A 20,000-nucleotide genomic window follows, 5' to 3' on the forward strand; every position below is an offset into this window, starting at 1 on the left:
GTGGTCCCGGGCAGCGCGGCCGAGCAGAGCGGAAACATCCGAGTGCACGACCGGATCCTCGCCGTAAGAAACTCACTCTGTCCTCATGTGTGAAATGTCCCGCAGTGGAGCTTTAACCCTGTGTTTCTAATGTGTGAAATGTCCCGCAGTGGAGCTTTAACCCTGTGACCCTAATCCAGAGTCCTCCTCGGAAACATCCCGGACTTGTGTTTTGTTTCATTCACATGTTTCACTATCTCTCTCTCTCTCTCTCTCTCATCACTCTGTCCCACCTGGTGACATCATCGGGTGGTGATACAGACGTGCTCCTCTGGGTTTTTAAAGTTCACAACTTCACCAAATCTGTTCTGAGCATTTAAAGACAAAACACCAACGTTCTAAGTGTTTTTAAAGCACACTGGTCTGAAGTGTCTCGCTGGAGGTTTGTGGAACTTCCGGTTAAATGTGTGTGTAAATGTGTGTGTAAATGTGTGTGTAAATGTGTGTGTAAGTGTGTGTGTCGTATTCTCCAGCAGTTTCATAAATCTGCTCCATCACCAAATCTTCAATCAACAAACTCCACAAAGGAGAAACATTCTTCATGCACAATTTATCCACAACGATCAAGAGAAGAAAGAACAAAACAACAAAGCTGCTGAAGAATATCACACACATTTACACACACATTTACACACACATTTACACACACATTTACACACACATTTACACACACATTTACACACACATTTACACAGAAAAACATTAACCAGAAGTTCCACAAACCTATAACGAGATACTTCAGACGATGTTAAAAAAAAGTGTCTCTAGAAGCTCTTCTCTGCTCTGAACAGCTGAATGGTCTGTGCAGCTCTCGTTATAATCTCCTGCGCTCTCCTCTGAACAGCTGAATGGTGTGAGTCTTCACGGTCGGACCAATCAGGAGGTTCTGGAGGTGATGAAGCAGACGGGTCAGACCGTGGTCCTGACTCTGGTCCGGAAGAAGAGGGCGCTAGAGAGATCCCTGGACAAAGGTACGGAGTCGAACAGAAACGTCTAAGAAAAACAAAAATATATCAACTGTTTGTTTTTTTTTCGCTTTAACAAATCCAATTGTCTTTTATATATTATTCCAAAAAAATATTCCAAAGAATCTGCGCAGATGTTATTGCTTTGTCTGGAATGTTCCACAGTTTGGCATTAAACCTTTCTATCTCCACGGAGACCAAATCCGACCAGGCTCCAGGCAGGACCGTCGCGATAAACGCAAAAATGAATCACGAAGAGGCAAAACGTGACCCGACCCGGAGTCCTGCACCGGTCCATTTTTAAAAACCCACAACCGCCCGGACCTGCGATAAACCACACACAGATTAAAAACATTCAGACTGAAGAATCCATCAGAATATGAACTGGAAAAGTTACAACGTCAAGAAATACAAACACCAAATCAAACGGTTTCACTTTCTGCAAATTCACAGACGCGACTCGACTGACAGGGATTATTTACTGAGCAGAAGAAACACGCCACGGACTAAACCAGGACTGAACCAGGACTGAACCAGGACTGAACCAGGACTGAACCAGGACTAAACCAGGACTGAACCAGGACTAAACCAGGACTGAACCAGGACTGAACCAGGACTGAACCAGGACTAAACCAGGACTGAACCAGGACTGAACTGAACCAGGACTGAACCAGGACTAAACCAGGACTGAACCAGGACTGAACCAGGACTGAACCAGGACTGAACCAGGACTAAACCAGGACTGAACCAGGACTGAACCAGGACTGAACCAGGACTGAACCAGGACTGAACCAGGACTGAACCACCAGGACTGAACCAGGACTGAAACCAGGACTGACTGAACCAGGACTGAACCAGGACTGAACCAGGACTGAACCAGGACTGAACCAGGACTGAACCAGGACTGAACCAGGACTGAACCAGGACTGAACCAGGACAGGACTGACCCAGGACTGAAACCAGGACTAAACCAGGACTGAACCAGGACTGAACAGGACCCAGGACTGAACCAGGACTGAACCAGGACTGAACCAGGACTAAACCAGGACTGAACCCAGGACTGAACCAGGACTGACCCAGGACTGAACCAGGACTGAACCAGGACTAAACCAGGACTGAACTGAAACCAGGACTAACCCAGGACTGAACCAGGACTGAACCAGGACTGAACCAGGACTAAACCAGGACTAACCAGGACAGGACTGAACCAGGACTGAACCAGGACTGAACCAGGACTGAACCAGGACTGAAACCAGGACTGAACCCAGGACTGACCCAGGACTGACCCAGGACTGAAGGACTGAACCAGGACTACCAGGACTGAACCAGGACTGAACCAGGACTAAAGGACCAGGACTGAAAACCAGGACTGAACCAGGACTGAACCAGGACTGAACCAGGACTGAACCAGGACTGAACCAGGACTGAACCAGGACTAAACCAGGACTGAACCAGGACTGAACCAGGACTTGAACCAGGACTGAACCAGGACTGAACCAGGACCCAGGACTGACTGAACCAGGACTAAACCAGGACTGACTGAACCAGGACTAAAGAACCCAGGACTGAAACCAGGACTGAACCAGGACTAACCAACAGGACTGACTACCAGGACTGAACCAGGACTAACTGGACTAACGGACTAGGACCAGAGACGCTGGAGACGCTGCTGTGATAAACACCACACAAAATTAACAACATTTTAATAGAAAATATCATTCAAAATATTTTTAGTAGAAAATGAGCCGAGGGCCAGATTAAAGGTCTTGGAGGGCCGGCTCTGGCCCCCGGGCCGTATGTTTGACACCTGTGTTTTATGTGATAAAAACACTAAAGTCTCAGTGTCTGACATTGTTTCAAATGTAAAGACTCGACATTGAGACGTGTAGAGTGTTTTTGACTCTTTGGTCTGGAAGAGTCGGGGAGAAGGAGACAAACAAGAGGACGGGAGAGAGAGAGAGAGAGAGAGAGAGAGAGAGAGAGAGAGAGAGAGAGAGAGAGAGAGAGAGAGAGAGAGAGAGAGAGAGAGAGAGAGAGAGAGGAGAGAGGAGAGGCATCTGACACACACACAGAGAGAGAGAGAGAGAGAGAGAGAGGAGGACGGGAGGGCATCTGACACACAGAGAGAGAGAGAGAGAGAGAGAGAGAGAGAGAAGAGAGAGAGAGAGAGAGAGAGAGAGAGAGAGAGAGAGAGAGAGAGAGAGAGATCTGACACACACACAGAGAGAGAGAGAGAGAGAGAGAGAGGAGGGAGGAGCATCTGACACACACACAGAGAGAGAGAGAGAGAGAGAGAGAGGAGGATGGGAGGGCATCTGACACACAGAGAGAGAGAGAGAGAGAGAGAGAGAGGATGGGAGGGCATCTGACAGAAAAGCGCTCGTTTCTTTTCTTTCATTACAAACTGTTAGAAAACCATTTAAACTTTGGAAAGTCTGAAAGATACAACTTTGTCCATTATTACTTTGGTTCTGTTCCCTCTCCTCCTCCTCTCCTCCTCCATCTCTCCATCCCTCATCCCTCTCTTTTTCTCTTCTCTTTTCTTTTCTTCTTCTTTCTTTCTCGCTCTCTTCTCCTTTTCTCTCCCTGCTCTCTATCTCCTCTCTTCCATCCCTTCCTCTCTCCTCCTCTCTCTCCTCCTCTCCCCTCCTATCTCTCTCTCTTTTCTATTTCTCCTCTCCCCTCCTCTCTCTCTTTTTTTTCTCTCTTCTCTTCTCCTCTCTCTCTCTCCTTTCCTTCTTTCTCTTTCCTCCTCTTTTTCGTCTCTCTCCTCCTTCTCTTTTCTCCTCCTCTCCTTTCTTCCTCTTTCTTCCCGCTCTCCTCCTCCTCTCCTCTTTCTCTCTTTCGTTTATAGAGACAGATTTGTTTACTTCGGCCGCTCTCTCCTCCTCTTCCTCCTTTTGCTCTTCTCCTCCTCTCTCTCTCTCTCTCTCTCTCTCTCTCTCTCTCTCTCTCTTTCTTTCTCTCCTCTCTCTCCTCTTCTTCCTCTCTTCTTCCTCTTCCTCCCTTCCTCTTTCTGTCTCTCTTTCTCTCTTTGGTCAGTAGAGACAGATTAGTTTACTTCCTCCTCTCTCTCTTCTTCTCCTCCTCTTCCTTTCCTCACCTTGCTTTCCTCTCTCCTCCTCCTCTCCTCCTCTTCCTCCTTTTCCTCTCCTCTTTCTCTCCTCTCTCCTCCTCTTCCTCTCTCCTCCTCTTCCTCTCTTTTTCCTCTCCTCCTTCGTGGGTAGAGACAGATTAGTTTACTTCCTCCTCTCCTCTTCCTCCTCTCCCTCTCTCTCTCTCTCTCTCTTCTTTCCTCTTCTTCCTCTCTTTGGTCAATAGAGACAGATTAGTTTACTTCGGCGTCTCTCTCTTTCCTCTCCTCTTCCTCTCTTTCTTTCTCTCCTCTTTCTCCTCTCTCCTCCTCCTCTTCTTCTTTTCTTCCTCTTCCTCCTCTTCCTCTCCTCTTTGGTAGACAGATGATTTTACTTCGGCCTCTCTCTCTCCTCTCTTCCTCTTCCCTTTCTTTCTCTCTTTTTCTCTTTGGTTTGTAGAGACAGATTAGTTTACTTCTTCTTCTCCTCTCTCTCTCTCTCTCTCTTTCTCTTTCTCTTCTTCCTCTCTTCTTCTCCTCTTCCTCTTTTGTGGAGACGGATGATTTTCCGTTCCTCGGTTTCAGATTAATACAAAAGCGTCGTCCATTTTTCCTCCAGCGTGTGGTCAGTGTGAGCCTCATTTCCGCAGCAGAAGAAGAACGGTCTTATCTCAAACAAAAAAATAAAAAATAAAAAAATAAATAAATAAAACTGTAAACTTCAGATTGGCTTTTAAAGGGCCACTCTGGAACTTTTCTAAACTTTTCCATTTACTCCTGAAACTCGGAGGAGGAAGAAGAAGAGGAGCCTGAGAGGAACCTGTGGCGGACATTTTGTGATTTTAAGAGGAGAAAAGTTTAGAATTTTATGCAGAATTTAGAGATTTACACAATTCTTCTGTTTATTTCACACTCGTTTTTATAAAAGTCGAGTTTATGGCCGAAACACGACGCTCCGGGGCCTAAACGTCGCCGCCCGTTTCGTTTCGTCTCTAGATTAGACTTTATCCGCGAGCTCCGTCCTGTGTCTCTCCGGCCCACTGAGCGCGTGCAGTAGAGCTCTTCTCACGTGTCATGTGACCGCTCCGACCAATCAGAGCGCGAGGGGCCAGAGCGGAGGCGGAGCTAACAAGTTTTATTTGAGAAAAAGTTTGTGGTCTAAAGAGAGTTAAAAACAGACACGAAATCTGTCCTTTTTGAAAACTATAGGCCCCTGTCAGCCCCTGTCAGCCCCTGTCAGCCCCTGTCAGCCCTTGTTTGTTTGTGATCATGTAGTAGAATCTTATTTCACCCGTGTGTTTGTGTTTTTGTGTGTTTTTTTGTTCAGTGGAGAGGACAGAGTCTCGAGTGTCTCTCAGGAGGTCCGTGGAGCTCAGGGCCCGAACCCAGAGCCGACAGGAGCAGGGCCGACAGGAGCAGAGCCGCATCACAGCCAGAGGTCAGAGGTCAATCACATCTGACACACACGAGGAGGTTTAGGACGAGATCAAGACTGAACCGGGTCTAAACCAGGACTAAATCAACTCTAAAGCGGGACTAAACTAGGACTAAACTGGGACTAAACCAGGTCTAACCCAGCTCTGAACCAGGTCTAAACCCGGTCTAAACGTGGATCTGGACTCTCTCCTCAGACTGTGGGCCTGTGTTCAGTTCGTCTGTTTGACAAACTCATGTGTCCTGCTGCCTCCTGCTGGACAAAGGCAGGATTACACCTCCACTTCTGTTTTATTTTATTTTATTTTATTTTAAATCTTCGTCGTTTTCAGCCTCATTTGGCTTTTTCTGAAAAACACAAACCCCCTGAGTCGCAGGAGAACTCACTGTGAGAATAAAGAGTCTAGAACAAAAATCAGACTGGATCAGAACAAGACGCAGAGACTAGAACACACGGACCTGTTTAGACCTGGTTTAGACCTGGTTTAGACCTGGTTTAGACCTGGTTTAGACCTGGTTTAGACCTGGTTTAGACCTGGTTTAGACCTGGTTTAGACCTGGTTTAGTCCTGGTTTAGACCTTGTTTAGTCCTGGTTTAGTCCTGGTTTAGACCTGGTTTAGTCCTGGTTTAGTCCTGGTTTAGACCTGGTTTAGATCTGGTTTAGACTTGTTTTGTCCTGGTTTAGACCTGGTTTAGTCCTGGTTTAGACCTGGTTTAGACCTGGTTTAGTCCTGGTTTAGACCTGTTTAGTCCTGGTTTTAGACCTGGTTTAGTCCTGGTTTAGTCCTGGTTTAGACCTGGTTTAGACCTGGTTTAGACCTGTTTTGTCCTGGTTTAGACCTGGTTTAGTCCTGGTTTAGTCCTTTAGTCCTGTTTAGACCTGGTTAGTCCTGTTTAGACCTGGTTTAGTCCTGGTTTAGTCCTGGTTTAGTTCTGGTTTAGACCTGGTTTAGACCTGGTTTAGACCTGGTTTAGACCTGGTTTAGTCCTGGTTTAGACCTGGTTTAGACCTGGTTTAGTCCTGGTTTAACCTGGTTTAGACCTGGTTTAGTCCTGGTTTAGACCTGTTTAGAGTCCTGGTTTAGACCTGTTTAGTCCTGGTTTAGACCTGGTTTAGTCCTGGTTTAGACCTGGTTTAGACCTGGTTTAGTCCTGGTTTAGACCTGGTTTAGTCCTGGTTTAGACCTGGTTTAGACCTGGTTTAGTCCTGGTTTAGACCTGGTTTAGACCTGGTTCCTGGTTTAGACCTGGTTTAGACCTGGTTTTGGTTTAGTCCTGGTTTAGACCTGGTTTAGTCCTGGTTTAGACCTGGTTTAGACCTGGTTTAGACCTGGTTTAGACCTGGTTTAGTCCTGGTTTAGACCTGGTTTAGTCCTGAAGAGTAAAGAAAGTTCTACATTTCTTGTGTAAAATCACAGGAGTTTTTCTGTAGTTTGAACTTTTACAAACGTGAAAAGTGTTTAAAGCTGCATCACTTTTTTGTTTCCATGGAGACGTCACTGCTTTGTCTGGAATGTTCCGCAGTGTGACATTAAACAGCTCGACTGTATATTTACATTTACATTTGTGTGTTTGTGTTTCAGCGTCGGAGGCCGAGCTCAGGGCCAAATGGGAACAGGCTCTGGGACCAAACTACAGAGTCCTGGTCAGTCCAGAGTTTATTTATACTTGTTTTACTCTGATGTTAATGTGTGATTGACACTCATAAATAACTCTGTGACGTGTTGAAGGTGGTGAACTTGGACCCGGTGATCGAGGACGACGAGGAGCTGCAGAAATCCTCCAAGGTCTGAACCCGAGTCCCACACACCAAACGACAGTAACACAGTTTATGTGACACTCGAATCACTTTACTCCAGGAGTGTTAAACTCATTTTGTTCCAAGGGTCGTGTCACAAAAACCCCAAAAATAACAATAAGTTCAAATATTTGTGCAGAGAAACACAAATCTATTACACAAATCTTTTTTAGCTGATGAACTCTTTCTTTTACAAAATATTATAATATTATGAACAACCTGAAACTTTAAGAAAAATACAATTTCAACACAAAGTTTTAACATGAACTTGTCTGTAAACAGGAATAAGTCAATTTTTGTTGTAAAATCCTGCACTCGGCTCCACTTTTCTCATGTTGGACATTTTTCTGATGAGGGTGTCACGGTCGACAGTCAAAACGATCGTCCTTTAAGAGCGTTTGGAAAGAGACAAGTCTTCATTTGTGCTGCTCTGGTGGGAGGGGCCACGTACAGAGAGACGCTGGAGACGCTGCTGTGATAAACACCACAAAATTAACACCATTTTAATAGAAAATATCATTAAAATATTTTAGTAGAAAATGAGCCGAGGGCCACATTAAAGGTCTTGGAGGGCCGGATCTGGCCCCCGGGCCGAATATTTGACACTAATGATTTAGATTGACCTAGGGTGAGACAGGTGCGACAGGTGAGGCAGGTGAGGCAGGTGCAGATGTGTGACCTGGTTTCTGGTTCAGATCTGTAAATCCTGAAACTCTCCACATGAAACAAAAACAAACAAAGTTCAGACTCTTTGTCACGAGAAACAAACTAAAGGTTTAGTCCTGGTTTAGTCCTGGTTTAGTCCTGGTTTAGTCCTGGTTTAGTCCTGGTTTAGTCCTGGTTTAGTCCTGGTCTGAGCGCCTGTATGGTCTGTGGTCTGAACAGCTGTATGGTCTGTGGTCTGAGCGCCTGTATGGTCTGTGGTCTGAACAGCTGTATGGTCTGTGGTCTGAACAGCTGTATGGTCTGTGGTTTCAGCTGCTGCCCGTTCACACGGTTCGTCTCGGGGTGGAGTTGGACTCGTTCGATGGACATCACTACGTCTCGTCTGTGATTCCTGAAGGTCCCGTCGACAAACACGGAGAGTTGAGGCCCGAGGACGAGCTGCTGGAGGTACAGTCCTCCTCCTCTGCACCGTCTCAACTCCTCTGCATCGTCTGACCATCTCCTCTTCTTCCTCTTCTTCCTCTTCTTCCTCTTCTCTTCTTCTCTTCTTCTCCTCCAGGTGAACGACGTGCAGGTTTATGGTAAATCTCGTCGGGAGGTGATCGCGTTCCTTAAAGAAGTCCCTCCTCCGTTCACGCTCGTCTGCTGCCGGCACCTGTCTGCGGACCAAGACCCAGACCAGGACCAGGACCAGGACCAGGGTCTAGACTCGGACTCGGACCAGGACTCGGACTTGGTGGAGCCTCCGAAGTACCAGGCTCAGTTTGAGAGTCGATATGAAGCGGAGTCGAGGAGCAGACAGCGCCCCAGTGTGGACGAGGTGAGCCAGATGAAAACAGAGCAGATTTCAAATGTAAAAATGAAAAAAAAAAAAAAATTCTATTGTAAATATAAATAAATAATGTAAAATAGTTAAATGTCGGGTCTAAAAATGTGAAAATACTTTAAATGTCCCATAAACACTTGTCGTTTCCTCGTCACACACAAACCTGAAGTTGTGTTTTGTTTCCTGTACACTTAGCACGAGTTCTTCTGAAAACGAAAACACTCTGTTCCACCTTGTGATGTCATCATGTGGTGATACAGGAAGCGCTCCACTGTGTTTTTAAACTCCACACACACCTTCAAACACAAGAATCTTTTGGATCATTTCAATCCTGATGTCGCTGATCTCGACTGAACTAAAGGGAAAAGGAGCTGTTTTTAAACTGTTGAAAACTACCACTTCATGACATCACAAGGTGGAACAGAGCGTTTGGAGCTTTGCAGATGTGGACAGAGGAATGATAAAGAGTCACTCAAACACAAAACACAAGTCCAGCTCTGTGTGTGACCAGGAACATTAGAACATTAGAGCCTGACTTAAATCTCACAGGAGTCAGTTTCGTGGACTAAAAAAAAACTTAAAAAACCTGAATGGTGTTTTATTTGTTTTGTGTTTTGTGTTTTTTTCAGATGGAGCTGCAGTTGTCTTCGCTGCTCTGTCAGACTGAGTCCAGAGACCGAACCAGAGTCAAACAGGTGAGTTCTGTTTGTGAATCGCCCCAAACAAAGAAATGAAATGAAGAAAGAAGAAGAAAACGTCTTTCATTCATATTCTCCCCCGATCCTCGAACCAGGACTAAACCAGGACTGAACCAGGTCTAAGCCAGGTCTGAACCAGGTCTAAACCAGGTCTAAACCAGGGTCTAAACCAGGGTCTAAACCAGGGTCTAAACCAGGTCTAAACCAGGTCTAAACCAGGTCTAAACCAGGTCTAAACCAGGTCTAAACCAGGTCTAAACCAGGTCTAAACCAGGTAAACCAGGAACTAAACCAGGACTAAACCAGGACTAAACCAGGTCTAAACCAGGTCTAAACCAGGTCTAAACCAGGGTCTAAACCAGGTCTAAACCAGGTCTAAACCAGGTCTAAACCAGGGTCTAAACCAGGGTCTAAACCAGGGTCTAAACCAGGTCTAAACCAGGTCTAAACCAGGTAAACCAGGTCTAAACCAGGTCTAAACCAGGTCTAAACCAGGTCTAAACTAGGTCTAAACCAGGTCTAAACCAGGGTCTAAACCAGGGTCTAAACCAGGTCTAAACCAGGTCTAAATCAGGTCTAAATCAGGTCTAAATCAGGTCTAAATCAGGTCTAAACCAGGTCTAAATCAGGTCTAAACCAGGTCTAAACCAGGACTAAACCAGGACTAAACCAGGTCTAAACCAGGTCTAAACCAGGTCTAAACCAGGACTAAACTAGGTCTAAAACCAGGTCTAAACAGGGTCAAACCAGGGTCTAAACCAGGGTCTAAACCAGGTCTAAACCAGGTCTAAATCAGGTCTAAACCAGGTCTAAATCAGGTCTAAACCAGGTCTAAATCAGGTCTAAACCAGGTCTAAATCAGGTCTAAATCAGGTCTAAATCAGGTCTAAACCAGGTCTAAACCAGGTCTAAACCAGGTCTAAACCAGGACTAAACCAGGTCTAAACCAGTAGCGCGGTCGTTGAGTTGGTTTTAAGTAATAAAAACACTAAAGTCTGTCTCCGTCTGGTCCGTTGTTCCAGGAAAAGTCCTGGAAATGTCACGTCATGTTTTTTCCTCCCGTTCGTTTGATTCTCCAGACCCGCCGTGTGTGATCACTACTCGCCAAATACTTCACCAAATATTTGCCTTAACGTGCAGTTTGTGTCTCCACTGTAACTGCTGAACATTCTGCCACGCACATACATGTAGAACACCCCCAGCGCAATGTCACTGCCGAGTATCAGTCCTGGAGGAAATGTGGAGACTGAAGCGGTTTCATAAAGTGTTTTAAAAAAGCAGATTTGTTTTTGTGTTTGTAAAAAACTGTAAATCCTGACTGAAATGTTTTTGAACTTTTCAGGAGCTTCCTCCAGAACCTGTGGTCCAGTCAGACTCTGAGGACGAGACAGGGGCGACAGGTGCGACAGGTGAGGACAGCACTGAAGAGGAAGAGGAAGAAGAAGAAGAGGAAGAGGAGGAAGAAGAGGAGGAGGAGGAAGAGGAGGAGGGGGAGCTGGCCATGTGGTCTCCTGAGATTCTGACCCTGGACCTGAACAAAGATCCAGACAAAGGACTGGGCTTCAGCATCCTGGACTATCAGGTACAAAACCCCCGACAGGTGCGTCAGGAAGAGTCAGGTCACTCCGGACTCCGGACTCCCGACTCCCGACTCCCGACTCCCGACTGCAGACTCCCGACTCCAGACTCCAGACTCCAGACTCCAAACTAACACTCCAGACTCCAGACTCCAGACTCCAGACTCCAAACTAACTACTCCAGACTCCAGACTCCAGACTCCAGACTCCAGACTAACACTCCAGACTCCAGACTCCAGACTCCACACTCCTCCAGACTCCAGACTCCAGACTAACACTCCAGACTCCAGACTCCAGACTAACACTCCAGACTCCAGACTCCAGACTAACACTCCAGACTCCAGACTAACACTCCAGACTCCAGACTAACACTCCAGACTCCAGACTAACTCCAGACTCCAGACTAACACTCCAGACTAACACTCCAGACTCCAGACTCCAGACTAACACTCCAGACTCCAGACTAACACTCCAGACTCCAGACTAACACTCCAGACGACTCCAGACTAACACTCCCGACTCCAGACTAACACTCCCGACTCCAGACTAACACTCCCGACTCCAGACTAACACTCCAGACTCCAGACTAACACTCCAGACTCCAGACTCCAGACTACACTCCAGACTCCAGACTAACACTCCAGACTCCAGACTGACACTCCAGACTCCAGACTAACACTCCAGACTCCAGACTAACACTCCAGACTCCAGACTCCAGACTAACACTCCAGACTCCAGACTAACACTCCAGACTCCAGACTAACACTCCAGACTCCAGACTAACACTCCCGACTCCAGACTAACACTCCCGACTCCAGACTAACACTCCCGACTCCAGACTAACACTCCCGACTCCAGACTAACACTCCAGACTCCAGACTCCAGACTCCAGACTCCAGACTAACACTCCCGACTCCAGACTAACACTCCCGACTCCAGACTAACACTCCCGACTCCAGACTCCAGACTCCAGACTAACACTCCCGACTCCAGACTCCAGACTCCAGACTAACACTCCAGACTCCAGACTCCAGACTAACACTCCAGACTCCAGACTCCAGACTCCAGACTAACACTCCAGACTCCAGACTCCAGACTCCAGACTACTCCAGACTCCAGACTAACACTCCCGACTCCAGACTAACACTCCCGACTCCAGACTAACACTCCAGACTCCAGACTAAGACTCCAGACTCCAGACTAACACTCCAGACTCCAGACTCCAGACTCCAGACTCCAGACTCCAGACTAACACTCCAGACTCCAGACTAACACTCCAGACTCCAGACTCCAGACTCCAGACTAACACTCCAGACTCCAGACTAAAACTCCAGACTCCAGATTCTAGACTCCAGACTCGGTTCTGAATCTAAACCAGGCCTAAATTAAACCAGGTGTGATGTTTGAGGATCCAGACTTGAGGAACATGAGGAAGAGTTTAGATTTTAGTTTTGATTCTCCTTCAGATTTGTGCTGTTGGAGCGACGGCCACTTGTGCCTCTGTCTGCCCTGGGGCGACTGCAGCTCCTCTCTCTCTCTCCTCTGTCCTCCCTCTTCTTTCTCTGTCTCTCTCTCTCTCCTCTTTCTGTTTCTCTGTTATTTCTCTCTCTCCCTCCTCTCTCTTCTCTTTCTTTTTGATCCAAACTGAGTTTAGTTTTTTCTGTTTTTAGTCGAGTCTCAGAAGAAAAACACTTTTTTTAAAAATAACCAAACACTTCCGGCACCGCTCACCTCTCCCCTCGTCCTCTTCATCCCCCCTCCTCTTCATCCCCTCCTCCTCCTCCTCTTTATCTGCCCTCTCTCCCTCCCTCTCCTCCCTCTCGCTCTCTCTCCCTCCATCTGTTCCTGTCTTCCTGTCGTCCTCTGTTTCTCTGTTCGTTCTGTGTGTGGTAGTTTGAATCCTGAGGCGTTGAATTTGAGCCAAACACCTTTTCACTCAGACTGACGGGAGCAGAGGAGAGAGGGAGAGAGGGAGAGAGAGAGAGAGAGAGTGAAGAGAAACGAGAGAGGAGAGAGGAGGAGAGGGAGGAGGAGGTGTGGAGTTCATGGCTAAAAATGTCAAAATTTAGGAGGATTTTGACTGAAACAACTGAACTGACAATGTTAGAAATGTAGAGATTTAGATAGAGGTAGATTTTCCTGGTTTAGTCCTGGTTTAGTCCTGGTTTAGTCCTGGTTTAGTCCTGGTTTAGACCTGGTTTAGACCTGGTTTAGTCCAAGTCTGACCCGTCCTCAGAGTCTCCGGGTCACAGTGGGACCGTGTCAGATCTTGGTTCATGTTTTGTTTGAGGACACAGACGCAGGTAGAACATGCAAACACACTGACGTGGTTCGGGGAATCAAACCAGGACCCTGCCGCTGTGGGGCGAGCGTGCTAACCACTCTGCCGCTCTCACTCCAGCTCAAGTTTCTCTTCTAAACTGAGTTGTGTCGATGTTTTGGAGTAAATAAGTTTATTTTAGTGAAACCTTTCGCCGCCTCAAACATCAAACCGTGAACATTTGGAGCTGGGCCTAAAGCGGCGGCGCGTCCTCCGGGGGGCGCTCTCAAACACGCCGCTCTGAAACACGCCGCTCCTGCCAGGAAAGCGTCTGAGCGCGAGCCAGACAGCGCCGCGCTCCCGGACAGCGCCGCGCTCCCAGGTGCAGTCAGGGGGCGCCGCCTCCTCCTCCTCCACACCGAGAGCGGCTCACAGCGCCTGTCAATCACCCGTCACGCCGCGCGACCTCTGACCCCAAACACAAACTTTCTCCACAGAGTTTAAAATCTCCTCCAGTTTTTACACAAACTTTAGTTTTTACTCTGAATGTTTGAAACTTCTCACAAGATCTGCCCAAGAATATCAACTTTCACTTCTCTGCAGCTCAGACCTGAACAGACCAGGTCCAGACCAGGTCCAGACCAGGTCCAGACCAGGTCCAGACCAGGTCCAGACCACACTCACGTCCTCGTGTTTCTGCTCACATCTTAAAGCTGCACTGTGTCACTTTTCAGGTGGGGTCAGTCATCTGTGTGTTTCCATGGAGATGTTATGGTCAAGGGTCAGATTTTTGTACAGCGTTTTTAAACCGTTAAGACTCAAAGCACCAAACACACACACACACACACACACACACACACACACACACACACACACACACACACACACACACACAGGGGTTAGTGTTTTGCCCAAGGACACAACAGCAGCATTCATCTGTTTCAGCTGGAATCAAACCACCAACCTGTGGATCTGTCACTTTGCCTGGACCCCTCTGACTCTTCTCTCTGTCCCTCAGGACCCTCTGCACCCTCTCTGACCTCTGACCTCTCTGACCTCTGTAGGACCCTGTCCGACCTCTGTAGGATCCTCTCTGACCTCTGTAGGACCCTCTCCGACCTCTGTAGGACCCTCTTTGACCTCTCTCTGTCTCCTGTAGGACCCTCTGGACCCTCTCTGACCTCTGTAGGACCCTCTCTGACCTCTGTAGGACCCTCTCTGACCTCTGTAGGACCCTCTCTCCGACCTCTGTAGGACTCTCTCTGACCTCTGTAGGACCCTCTCTGATCTCTGTAGGAGCCTCTGGACCCTCTCTGACCTCTGTAGGACTCTCTCTGACCTCTGTAGGACTCTCTCTGACCTCTGTAGGACCCCCTCTGACCTCTGTAGGACTCTCTCTGACCTCTGTAGGACCCCCTCTGACCTCTGTAGGACCCCCTCTGACCTCTGTATGACCCTCTGGATTCTCTCTGACCTCTGTAGGAACCTCTGGACCCTCTGTGACCTCTGTAGGACCCTCTCTGACCTCTGTAGGACTCTCTCTGACCTCTGTAGGACCCCTCTCTGACCTCTGTAGGACCCTCTCTGACCTCTGTAGGACCCTCTGGATCCTCTCCGACCTCTGTAGGACCCTCTTTGACCTCTCTCTGTCTCCTGTAGGACCCTCTGGACCCTCTCTGACCTCTGTAGGACCCTCTTTGACCTCTCTCTGTCTCCTGTAGGACCCTCTGGACCCTCTCTGACCTCTGTAGGACCCTCTCTGACCTCTGTAGGACCCTCTCTGACCTCTGTAGGACCCTCTCTGACCTCTGTAGGACCTCTGGACCCTCTGACCTCTGTAGGACCCTCTCTGACCTCTGTAGGACCCTCTGACCTCTGTAGGACCCTCTGGACCCTCTCTGACCTCTGTAGGAACCTCTGGACCCTCTGTGACCTCTGTAGGACCCTCTCTGACCTCTGTAGGACCCCTCTCTGACCTCTGTAGGACCCTCTCTGACCTCTGTAGGACCCCCTCTGACCTCTGTAGGACCCTCTCTGACCTCTCTCTGTCTCCTGTAGGACCCTCTGGACCCGGGCCGCTGTGTGATGGTGGTCCGGTCTCTGGTCCCAGGCGGGTCTGCGGAGCGGAGTGGGGGTCTGTTGCCGGGAGACCAGGTGGTTTGGGTGAACTCCACTCAGCTCCAGGACCTGAGCCTGTCCGAGGCCGTCCAGGTCCTCAAGATGGTGCCCGCCGGGACCGTCCGCCTGGGCATCCGCAAACCCCTGGTACTGGACCGGGACTGGGACCGGAGACTGAGACCGGGACTGAGACCGGGACTGAGACCGAGACCGGAGACCGGAGACCGGGGACAGAGACCGAGACCGAGACCGGGACTGGGACTGAGACCGGACGGAGACCCGAGACCGGGGACAGAGACAGAGACCGAGACCGGAGACCGGGGACCGAGACCGAGACCGGGACTGAGACCGGGACTAAACTATATCTGTGTGGTTTCCTCCTCAGACCTGGAGTGGTGTTTTGTTTTCTGCACATTTAGAGTTCTGAGTTCTTCTCTCACACTGAAAACACTCTGTTCCACCTCGTGATGTCATCATGTGGTGATACAGGAAGTGCTCTACTGTGTTTTTAAACTCCACACACCTTCACTAGAATCACCTGGATCATTTTTCAGTCCTGGAGTTTCTCAACTGAACTAAAGGGAAAAGGAGCTGTTCACCTGGAAACTACCACTTGATGACATCACCAGGTGGAACAGAGCGTTTGGAGCTTTAGAGATGTAAACAGACGAATAATAAAGAGTCACTCAAACACAAAACACAAGTCCAGCTCTGAGTGTGAGGAGGAACAGTAGAACAGTAGAACATTAGAACAGTTAGAACAGTAGAACAGTAGAACATTAGTACAGTAGAACAGTAGAACAGTAGTACAGTAGAACAGTAGAACATTAGAACATTAGTGCAGTAGAACAGTTAGAACAGTAGAACAGTAGAACAGTAGTACAGTAGAACAGTAGAACAGTAGAACAGTAGTACAGTAGAACAGTAGAACAGTAGAACAGTAGAACAGTAGAACAGTAGAACAGTAGTACAGTAGACAGTAGAACAGTAGAACAGTAGTACAGTAGTACAGTAGTACAGTAGTAACAGTAGAACAGTAGTACAGTAGAACAGTAGAACAGTAGAACAGTAGTACAGTAGTACAGTAGAACAGTAGAACAGTAGAACATAGAAGTAGTACAGTAGAACAGTAGAACAGTAGAACAGTAGTAAACAGTAGAAACAGTTAGTAACAGTAGACAGTAGTACAGTAGTAACAGTAGAACAGTAGTAACAGTAGTACAGTAGAACAGTAGTAGTACAGTAGAACAGTAGAACATTAGTACAGTAGAACAGTAGTACAGTAGAACAGTAGAGTACAGTAGTAACAGTAGTACAGTAGTACAGTAGAACAGTAGTACAGTAGAACAGTAGTACAGTAGAACAGTAGAACAGTAGAACAGTAGAACACAGTAGAACAGTAGAACAGTAGTAGTTACAGTAGTACAGTAGAACATTAGACAGTAGAACAGTCAGTAGAACAGTAGAACAGTAGTACAGTAGAACAGTAGTACAGTAGAACAGTACAGTAGTACAGTAGTAGAACAGTAGAACAGTAGAACAGTAGAACAGTAGAACAGTAGAACAGTAGAACAGTACAGTAGTACAGTAGAGAACAGTAGTAGAACAGTAGTAACAGTAGTAAAGTAGAAACAGTAGTACAGTAGTACAGTAGAACAGTAACAGTAGTAACAGTAGAACAGTAGTACAGTAGAACAGTAGTACAGTAGAACAGTAGTACAGTAGAACAGTAGAACAGTAGAACAGTAGTACAGTAGTACAGTAGTACAGTAGAACAGTAGAACAGTAGTACAGTAGAACAGTAGAACAGTAGAACAGTAGTACAGTAGAACAGTAGTACAGTTAGTACAGTAGAACAGTAGTACAGTAGAACAGTAGAACAGTAGAAGTAGATACAGTAGAACAGTAGTACAGTAGAACAGTAGACACAGTAGTAGAACAGTAGTAACAGTAGTAGAACAGTAGAACATTAGTAGAACATAGACAGTAGTAACAGTAGTTACAGTAGAACAGTAGAACAGTAGAACAGTACACAGTAGAACAGTAGTAGAAACAGTAGAGACAGTAGAACAGTAGAACAGTAGAACAGTAGAACAGTAGAACAGTAGAACAGTAGTACAGTAGTACAGTAGTAGAACAGTAGTAGAACAGTAGTACAACATAGAACAGTAGAACAGTAGTACAGTAGAACATTAGAACAGTTAGAACAGTAGTACAGTAGAACAGTAGTACAGTAGTAGTAACAGTAGACAGTAGTAACAGTAGAACAGTAGTAACAGTTAGAACAGTAGAACAGTAGAACAGTACAGTAGTAACAGTAGACAGTAGTAACAGTAGAACAGTAGTAACAGTAGAACAGTAGAACAGTATACAGTAGAACAGTAGTAACAGTAAGTACAGTAGAACAGTAGAACAGTAGTATACAGTAGTAACAGTAGTACAGTAGAACAGTAGAACAGTAGTACAGTAGAACAGTAGTACAGTAGAACAGTAGAACAGTAGAACAGTAGTACAGTAGTACAGTAGTACAGTAGAACAGTAGTACAGTAGAACAGTAGTACAGTAGTACAGTAGTAACAGTAGAACAGTAGAACAGTAGAACAGTAGTACAGTAGAACAGTAGAACAGTAGTACAGTAGTACAGTAGAACAGTAGAACAGTAGAATAGTAGTACAGTAGTACAGTAGACACAGTAGTACAGTAGAACAGTAGTAAGAACATTAGAACAGTAGTAAGTAGAAGTAGACAGTAGAACAGTTAGTAGAACATAGAACAGTAGTACAGTAGAACAGTAGAACAGTAGTACAGTAGTAAGTAGTAGAACAGTAGTACAGTAGAACAGTAGTACAGTAGAACAGTAGAGTAGTACAGTAGAAAGTAGATACAGTAGTAACAGTAGAACATACAGTAGAACAGTAGAACAGTAGTACAGTACAGTAGTACAGTAGAACAGTAGCAGTAGAACAGTAGAACAGTAGTACAGTAACAGTAGAACGTAGTAGTAGTACAGTAGAACAGTAGAACAGTAGTACAGTAGTACAGCAGTAAGTAGACAGACAGTAGTACAGTAGTACAGTAGTACAGTAGTACAGTAGAACAGTAGTACAGTACAACATTAGAGTTGTTGTTGTTGCAGGTGGAGCAGGTGGAGGGAGGAATGGGCGGAGCTGACAGAGTGGGCGGAGCTGACAGAGTGGGCGGGGCACAGGTGAGGCTCTCTCTCTCTCTCTCTGTTTCTCTGAGTGTTTTGTGCTGGACTCTCTCTCTCTCTCTCTTTCTCTTTCTCTCTTCTGTATAAAGTATATTATAGTACTTTTTGTGCCCCCTCTCTTTTTCCCTCTCATCTTTTATTCCTCTTCTCTTCTCTCTCTCTTTCTCACCCCCCCTCCTCCTCCTCCTCTCTCCTCTCTCTTTTTTTTTGTGCTGACTCAGTGTTTGATAAAGTTGCTGTCTCAGACTCTCAGACTCGTCTCTTTAAACTCTCAGGTTTTTCCAGGACACGCTCTGCACCACAACTACTACTACAAGTACTACAAATACTACTACTACAAGTACTACTACTACTACTACTACAAATATTACTACAAGTACTACTACTACAACAAATATTACTACTACTACTACAAATATTACTACTACTACTACAAATACTAATACTACAAGTACTACAAGTATTACTACTACTACTGCAAGTACTAATACTACTACTGCAAGTACTAATACTACAAGTACTATTACTACTACTGCAAGTACTACTACTACAGGTACTACTACTACTACTGCAAGTACTACACAGTATTACTACAAGTACTACTATAAGTATAACTATAATACTACTACAGTTCTACTCCAGTACTGTCAGTCTGCCTCAGGGCAGCTGTGGCTACAGGAGACTCTGACTCCAGAGAGTGAAAAGAGAAAAAACAACTGGAGTCTCTGTACAAATGTAAACATTTATTACAAGTACTACTCTAAATACTACTCTAAATACTACTCTAAATACTACTCTAAATACTACTCTAAATACTATTCTAAATACTATTCTAAATACTACTCTAAATACTACTCTAAATACTACTCTAAATACTACTCTAAATACTACTCTAAATACTATACTAAAACTACTACTCTAAATACTATTCTAAATACTATTCTAAATACTACTCTAAATACTACTCTAAATACTACTCTAAATACTACTCTAAATACTACAAAGTACTGTGTTATTATATTTATTCTAATACTTATGATTCTGTATTTAACCTGAACTTTTATTTATTTTTATCACAGATATTTTTCACATTTAGTGTTTTGAAGCCCCCCCCCCCCCCCCCCCCATTCTCTCTCTCTCTCTCTCTCTCTCTCTCTCTTTCTTTCTCTTTTTCTTCTGTTCATTATTTTCAGGATTATCTCTGATGAATCTTCTTGTCTCTGTCGTTCTCTCCTCTTTTTCTTCCTCCCTCTCTCCGTCTCTTAAAGCTTTACATTACCTCTTGATGAATCCTCTTGTCTGTCTCTTCCTCTCTTCTCCTCCCTCCCTCCCTC

General features: G+C 46.0%; 2 protein-coding genes across 2 annotated transcripts in view; one reads left to right on the forward strand and one right to left on the reverse strand.

The window, feature by feature from the left end:
• The window catches only part of patj (PATJ crumbs cell polarity complex component), an 85,701-nt gene that overhangs the window by 12,557 nt on the left and 53,144 nt on the right, over positions 1-20,000 (forward strand). The window contains exons 10-20 of the mRNA XM_055165276.1: positions 1-63; positions 884-1,010; positions 5,405-5,515; positions 7,096-7,157; positions 7,243-7,299; positions 8,289-8,423; positions 8,536-8,796; positions 9,432-9,497; positions 10,843-11,082; positions 15,396-15,602; positions 18,592-18,663. The exon at positions 1-63 is cut by the window's left edge and continues 26 nt beyond it. Of these exons, the coding sequence (XP_055021251.1) occupies positions 1-63; positions 884-1,010; positions 5,405-5,515; positions 7,096-7,157; positions 7,243-7,299; positions 8,289-8,423; positions 8,536-8,796; positions 9,432-9,497; positions 10,843-11,082; positions 15,396-15,602; positions 18,592-18,663 (1,401 nt within the window). The remainder of the gene's footprint in view (positions 64-883; positions 1,011-5,404; positions 5,516-7,095; positions 7,158-7,242; positions 7,300-8,288; positions 8,424-8,535; positions 8,797-9,431; positions 9,498-10,842; positions 11,083-15,395; positions 15,603-18,591; positions 18,664-20,000) is intronic.
• Positions 13,225-20,000, reverse strand: part of LOC110168541 (zinc finger and SCAN domain-containing protein 2-like) — a 126,925-nt gene continuing 120,149 nt past the window's right edge. Inside the window, exon 3 of the transcript XR_008633588.1 lies at positions 13,225-13,271. The gene's annotated coding sequence lies outside the window, so the exon portion shown is untranslated. The remainder of the gene's footprint in view (positions 13,272-20,000) is intronic.

Source organism: Boleophthalmus pectinirostris, unplaced genomic scaffold (assembly GCF_026225935.1).
Source record: "Boleophthalmus pectinirostris isolate CB_2022bp ecotype Guang Dong unplaced genomic scaffold, ASM2622593v1 HiC_scaffold_7, whole genome shotgun sequence".
In the NCBI taxonomy this organism is placed as follows: Eukaryota; Metazoa; Chordata; class Actinopteri; order Gobiiformes; family Gobiidae; genus Boleophthalmus; species Boleophthalmus pectinirostris.